This window comes from Malaya genurostris, chromosome 3 (assembly GCF_030247185.1).
Source record: "Malaya genurostris strain Urasoe2022 chromosome 3, Malgen_1.1, whole genome shotgun sequence".
Taxonomy (NCBI): domain Eukaryota; kingdom Metazoa; phylum Arthropoda; class Insecta; order Diptera; family Culicidae; genus Malaya; species Malaya genurostris.
In genome coordinates this window covers 286,630,955-286,638,544 of record NC_080572.1, presented here as the reverse complement: position 1 = coordinate 286,638,544, position 7,590 = coordinate 286,630,955, and the positions used below count along the sequence as shown (strand labels likewise).

The window sequence follows — 7,590 nt, the reverse complement described above, 5'->3', positions numbered from 1 at the left end:
AAAAAGAAGAGCATTCATTCATTAACTCTGTCTGAATATGCAATGCCTCTGTATTCGGAATCTACTAGCATACCGTGCTGAAACTGATAGTTAGATAATATGAATCCATCGACAAACTACTGTCTTGTTATAAGCGTTCAACCTTAAGAAAGAAAAATCTAACTCAGCTGCAGTTGTTTTGAATTTTGAATAGATACCAGGTCGCTTCTAAGATAGAACATGCATAAGCAGTATCACTTTTATTTCCAGTTCTAGTCCCGTAGCACAACATCGGAGTTTTCGGCTATCCAAGACAGGAAGTACGAGACGCGGGCAAATCCGGCAGCATGCCCGGTGTCACAGCCACTCCAGTGGACGAACGATGTGATACCAACCTGAATAGTTCGATTATTTTCCCGAACGGCTAGTGGACCACCGGAATCTCCGAAACACACCGATCGACCGCCATGTCCGGATAGACAGATGTTCTGCTCTTGGATCCAGCTCGATTGACAATTGGCATTGGTTAGGATCGGGTTACTAGAGTACATGAGCACGTCGGAAGCAGGCGGATAATTGGTGGTGCGTCCGAATCCTGACACGATTCCCATGAATCCTGAAAACCTGCGTGTATCCGAAATTGCCGGAAGATCAATCGGTTGAACGAAATCGTTGAACACTGCCGGAGTTGACAGTTGGATGGTGGCGATGTCGTTACGCAATGACGATGCTGTGTAATTTGGATGAACGTTGATGGTGCCATGAGCGATTCTCTGTTGTGTTTCCTCTTCCACCTGTCGATTGATAGCTCCAAGAGTGATGGTTCCATGGCTAGGCGGTGATCCACTGACAACACAGTGGGCAGCTGTCATTACGAAGTTTTGCGTCAGTAGCGAACCACCACACAATCCGCCACTGCCATTCTCGAAGAAAGTGACTACCAGCGCTTGGTACGGAAACTGTCCCGGCTTGGCTTCCTTACCGTTAACTACTCTGCTATCCGGAGCCGCATTCGTTCCACGAAGCTTTTGCAAAGACGGGTCCAACTGTTCCCAGAACTCATCCAGTTCTTCAATGCGTTTAACTTTTGATAAATCGACTGAAGCCGAGGCCAGAGCCAAGGCGCCAATCAACAAGACGACAGTCTTTATCGTAATGTTGTCACGATATGGTCCGTTTGAGAGGATGTCCTCGACTTTTATAGTATCTTTTGATATAAGTGCTTTGTCGTAGTATTCCATAATCACATTATAAATATGAGAAGATAAGCTACGTTCGGATATTCCCACAGAAAGTGTTGGCTATTTATAGAAAAAGTTGTAATTGTTTGGTTAATTATGTGGAATTTCCATTCAAGCTATCTTTGCATAAACTAGATGTGTAAAATCATCGCCTTTCACGCAGTCTACCTGTGATCGATTCCCAAGTGAAGGGTGTATCTTTTTGTCTACACTGTTTTTGACAGATCACGCATGAATCGTGTCTTCTGTCGCTGTCAAGCTTGTTCAGTTTGGTCTATAATTTTTTCACTGGCAAAGTTGGAGAAAAATTCCTTTTTTTATCAATGAAAATGTGTTTAGCGACGAAGCTCATTTCTGGTTGAATGGATACGTCAACAAGCAAAATTTCCGCATCTGGGGTGAAGACCAGCCAGAAGCATTGCAAGAGCTACCAATGGATTCCCAAAAAGTCACTGTTTGTTGTGGATTATAGGCCGGTGACATTATTCGTGGAATACCGGCCGATACGTTGGAGAGAAAGTTAGCCAAAATTGAACTTTCCGCATGGGTCATCTAAAGCGGAGCCGCGGCCAACATTCGCATGAAATCATCATCAAACATTAAGGGCATATTCAGTAGTGTTCTAGTTCTAGATGCATAGTTTATGTTAGTTTTAAAATTTAAATCTGGATTTTATAACAAGAAAAACTTGCAGCCCCAGTAGTGTTTTACTCGTGTTTCAAATATAGAAAAAACAGAACGGCATCGTATGCCAGTTTAAAATTTGACAGAAGAACTGTTCGAATCAGTGTCAACAATTTTCGAACACTATCAATGAACAACGAAATTTATTGATTTTCGTTCTTGCATTGCTCAAGCATTTTCAGCAATCGAAAATACAGAGACTGCTTTGATTTGAAATAGTTAAATAGTGATACTTAGACCAGGCATCGAGAAATTCATTCATAGGCTCTTCATATGCGGGTTTCAATCATAGTTCACGCTGAATATTTTAGCTGAAGAACGTCATCTGAATAAAATAAGTTTCTTTCAGAGAAAATTTTGATTCTATATAAACGGTGTTATATTCGAAGATGATTGAGCCTGTCGAAAAAAATGTGCACATTGGATGAAGCTTCAACGGCTTTAGAGATCAAGAGGTGTCAATGAAGAAGCAGAGAGCTATCGTTAAGCGAATGGTGGCTATCGACAAGCAGCTTTTGATGGACTCATTTTTGAAAATGATAACATTTCACAATCTTCCGCTGCGATGTTTCCAATGGGATAGTTTTAAGCAAATTATTGATCCATTGGCGTCTGCTGTTGGTGTTATTTGTCATACAAGAAAATCGCAACCAGCTTTTTGGCAGCTTTTTTGGCACGAGAAGCGACGCGTTTCTAACCCAAAACATCAGTTAAAATGTGTTCGGCTGAACCATAAGAGATGCCCAACAACACAGCAATCTCTCTAATCGGTACAGAACGATTTTGCAACACGATTTGCTTCGCCGATTCAATGTTTTCTTCAGTAACAGATGTTGTTGGGCGGCCAAGGATCTCATCATGATCCAAGCTTGTACGACCACCTTTGAAGCGTTTATACCACTCGTATGCCTGTGTTTTTCCTAGACACGATTCACCAAAGACCTTTTCTAACATTTTCAACGTTTCGGAACACTTAAATCCATTTGCAACACAAAATTTGATGCACGCACGTTGTTCTAAATTTTCATCCATTATAGAAATCGCCACACGAAAATTTTTCAACTTCTTTGTATAGACGCCAAACAAAAACCAATCGTACGATATGCATCAAAATTTGACAGAATGTGTATAAAAGTGTTGCCAACGTTGGGAGAATAAAAGTTTACCGATTGGACAAGCGCGGGAACTTCAAAATGAAAATTCCGGTTCTTTTTTTTATCATAAGGTAAATATCAAATATTTTACTAGTTCGTTCCTGTCAATTTCTTAATAAATTTTACTTGCAAAATAAGTTTCAAATGAGCTAGCTTTAGATTAACGATAATGTTTATAGTGTTTTGAATTCATAAACTTGGCAGTTGAAATAAATGCTAAGATATAAACCTAAAATGATCAGTTTTTGTAAAAATCTTATATTCTTTGATTTTCTAGAGCAAAATGATTTTTTTTAAATAATTTAGAGAGCTGTTTTTGATACATTTTTTTTCCATTTATATATTTTAGCAATCTCAATCACCTCTCAACTATTATTCTCAATTTTAATTATTAACAAAACAAAACCGAGTTCTATAATATTATTTCTTATACTATCCAGCGATTCGGTGCCCTTGCAGCTCGGTCAAAACAGTCACAACATTTTTCTTTGGGGCCATTCTTGTTTTCACTCGAATGAATTCGAACGCGACTCGTTTGCCACAAAATATTCAAATATCAGCAAACTTTTTAAAATAAATGCTAAGCCTTGATGTAATCAGTCCAATTCATGTGATTAACCATATGCGAAACGCTAGAATGTATGCCATTTTAGTTTCAAACGAAACGTGTATTCGAACATCATTCGTACGAACGAAATGTCCCATTCCCGTTTACGGACGAATAGACGAAATGCCGTGGTTTCGATTCGTCAGTTTAATGTTGCGAATCAACCGTTCGAACACATTGAAAAAAGTTTAACCGATCTCTAACAAAATTATTTTCGAATCTAAAGGTGATTTTTAATCAAATCATAAATTTTTGTTTTGCATAAATCATTTAGAAAGCAAAGCAGTATAGTAAAATGCTGTTTTTTTCTGGGGAGCCTTTGAATATATGCGAGGTTCAAAGTTTTTACGCATCAATTTTGCATCTATTAAGTACTTTATGGAAAATACGCCATGGGTAAACATGCTTTATTTTATATTAAATGCATGATTTTACCAATGAAATAAATATGTAGGCTATCGAAAACATGACAAAATTGCAAGAAAAATGCAACATATTTTTCGCAGATACTACTGATCGGACCAGTGCTGAAAAAATTCGTTATCACAATGGTGACTCGAGCTTACATTGAGACAACACATATATCATCGTCCACCCAACGACGATTGTCGCCAATTGAATCATAACAAGTATCATGACTGCCGAACCCTTTCAGTATCATTGGAAATTGATTTCATGAAAATGTAAACAAAAGTTATCCCCCTATCACCCGGCGATGAGCCAGTGATAGACGACAATATTTGTCTCATTCGACATTCAGTTGAGCATCAACGGTATCATATTCATTCCTGAGAATCATCGTCAACCGGGTCGATTGGGCCCTTCCAATCATATGCAGTTCCCAGCGCCCTGGAGAACAAGTCTTTGTTTAATTTAATAAGTAAAATGTTTTCCAACGTATCTTTCCCAAGGCCAGTGCGTTGATTAGAGAGAACCAAGGCAAGGGCACTGAAAGACCGTTCAACAGAGACTTGGTTCGATGGTGTGGATAGTACAACCATTGCTACTGCATATATCTCTGGGTGCGTAGTCTTACGGCGCAACCAATGGTCCCACACGTTGTAGTTATGTTTTTGGCGTGGCTCTAGGTCCAAAGACTTAACTTGTTGAAGAAACCCGGTCTCGCAACCAAGATTCACGGATTCACCAAACATTTGCGTAAGATACTGATCAAAATCATCGGTAGACTCTGACGATTCTCTACTTGTACTAGCCGGTGTTTTACCCAGTTGGCAGATACGTTCCCATGTATCGACTATGTATTGCTGAATTTTATCTTTTTCCTCAGCCGTGAATATTTTAGAACCTCGATAGTTGAACCTTGGATCCAGGTATAATGCCATCTGGACCGCCTTCAATTGGCGCAAAACGTTCAATCTATTGTTCAACGACCGAAGTAAATGGGGACTGAAAGAGTTTTCGCGAACTTTCTGTACCTCACTCGTTGCCATCAGCCATGCCATGTAGAAGTCAGATAACGACACGTGCTTCTCTTGCATTTGCTTTGTGCAGATGTACAACGGCTTAAACGTATCATAGTAATGCTCAATGAACGACCATTGATTGGAAAGGTCTAGTTCGGGAAACTTATCGGCCAACTGGTTAAAAAACCTTTTTTGGTGTACGAACGATTCCATCATTTTGAATATACCACCCCATCGTGTCCTACTCCAGACGGGTGGGTATGAAGCATCGTAGCTTTCAAACTCTGACCGGTACTTCACCAGCTTACATTTTCTAGCAACAGCAGTGATGGCTCGGATAGACTCATCGGATTTATCAACAACATCCAGTATTGCAAGCTGTAAGGTATGCACGGCACATCTCACAAGAGTAATCCTTTCGGACAGTTCATTGGCCAGTTCAGCAGTAACGTTTCGTTCACACTGTTGATCATCCTCTATCACATCCGACTCATCCAGCTCATCTATGTTCGTACCATCAGCCTGCTGCTCTGTAGGCATTACGTACGTATCATTGTTTAATTTTCTAACCGTTGCCACCATATTAGCCCCATTGTCGCATGTCACGGAAAATATGTTCTCAAGAGATAGCCCATAGTCGGCCAAAGTATCCATAACTTTTGATTTCAAGAACGCCGCTGTTTGACTTTCTTTGATTTCGATCATACCAAGGGTACGAATGACCACCTGCTCGTCTAGGGCATACTGTACATTGATGCCTAAGATATGGCGATTGTGTCGGGCAGCAGAATCTATTTTCAAGCAGACGAGCTTGCCTTTCATCTCATCTATCAACATTTCTTTTAGACGATAGGCAGTCTTCGAGAGATGACATTTCATTGTGACACGGTTCAAAGTGCACCCAAGAGTCGTTGTAATCGGTTTCAGTAAGTCTTTGAAGCCTTCCCACTCGAAGCAGGAAATAGGAAGATGATGGAAGGTCGTCAGCTTAACTGCTGACGCAATTAGTAACTGCCGGTCAATAGCTATTAAACGCTTAGGAATTACTCTTTCCTTCTTCTCCATTGGATAGGCAATTGTAAGGAGATTGTTTGCACATGCACGTTCCGTATGTACGGTACGAAAGTGACGGATGAAGTTGCCAGGGGCAAATCTACTCTGGACGTATGGACATCCTGATGCGGGATCGATGTTGCAGATAGCTTTATCGCCCTGTCTTACTACCAATGACGACGCAATGTCCGTCAGTGACCGTTGCAGCCTATTGCGGTCTGCTCTTGTTGTAGGTGCCATCGTATAAACACCACACAAAATTTAGTCGTTAATGGTTTAACTCTAAATACGCTCCTCTATCTAAACACACACACACTTGATAAATACTTCTTTGATCAATATTGAATTCGCACTATATCACTATAACCTTGTCTGAACCGGATTCGTTCGGAATACGATACGAAACCTGACAGACTCTCCCTCCTATGCCTCCGACAAGTGCCGGAAGCAACGGTGGTATCTCATTGTTGCCCGGGAGATAATATTTTACCCGAGCTCCCACCTATCTGGCAGTGGGCCACGGTAGTGCACCACTTCACCAGCGCTCATATAGCTATTCGCCTCTCTGTTCGTACCTGTCCCTCCAAACCGTAGTTAGCAATTCCAACAACCTACATATTTTCAGTTAGCTTTTCCAACAACCTATCCGATTTTTTTTTCTTAGCTAAGTCCAACACTTTTTTAGTTATTCCAACAACCGATTTAGTTCAGTCAACACCCGCATTTTTTTTTCCAAAACCCAGCTGTTTCACATATGGTAGTGCCGTCCCCGCTCTGTCGAATGCAATTGACGTGAGCGTAGTACGCGGGATAGGTGATAAGTTACGAACGTAGGCGCAATGCCTATCCGTGCGGGATATGTGCCAGTTCGTACATGGGTAACATGCTGGAAGGCCGCAGCATGAGAGGCATACGCTTAGTAAACCGGGTTGACCGGTTGCAACTTGGTCACATTTGTATGGAACAAAAAATTTGTGCGCAGATTTTCCAAAACGGACTTCACGTCGTGAAAGTACATCGCAAAACTACCAGAACGCACCATATGTCGTTACGTTCGTTTACCAAAGTAAGCCGTAACAACGATTTTAAATAATGCCTCTCGGTACGAACCATCACCATGGACACGTATATGGGCGGTCCGCTGTCTATGCCGCATCGATAGGCGTTAACGGTTAACACTGTATACATAACTACGGACGCGTATACGGGAGCGGTTCGCTGCATGTGCATCGCTGTTAGGCGTTAGCCATAGATACGTTTTCAACCAACCACCAATCTTAAACCACTCGTGCACTTAACAATTGTTACGACATGTACGACCCAGAACTTTATATCACTGGGTCGATGTGATCAACAGATGGAAACTTGGTCAAGTAACCCGGTTGCAAAAACTGGTATTAGTAATAAGTCGTTTTACTGTCAGTAAAACTTTTCGCACTATATCACTA

General features: G+C 41.0%; 1 protein-coding gene across 1 annotated transcript; it reads right to left on the bottom strand.

The window, feature by feature from the left end:
* Positions 1-251: 251 nt before the first annotated feature.
* Positions 252-1,220, bottom strand: LOC131434370 (brachyurin-like). The gene has a single exon (XM_058601041.1). It carries the CDS (start codon positions 1,218-1,220, stop codon positions 252-254), a length of 969 nt encoding a protein of 322 aa, XP_058457024.1.
* Positions 1,221-7,590: the final 6,370 nt, after the last annotated feature.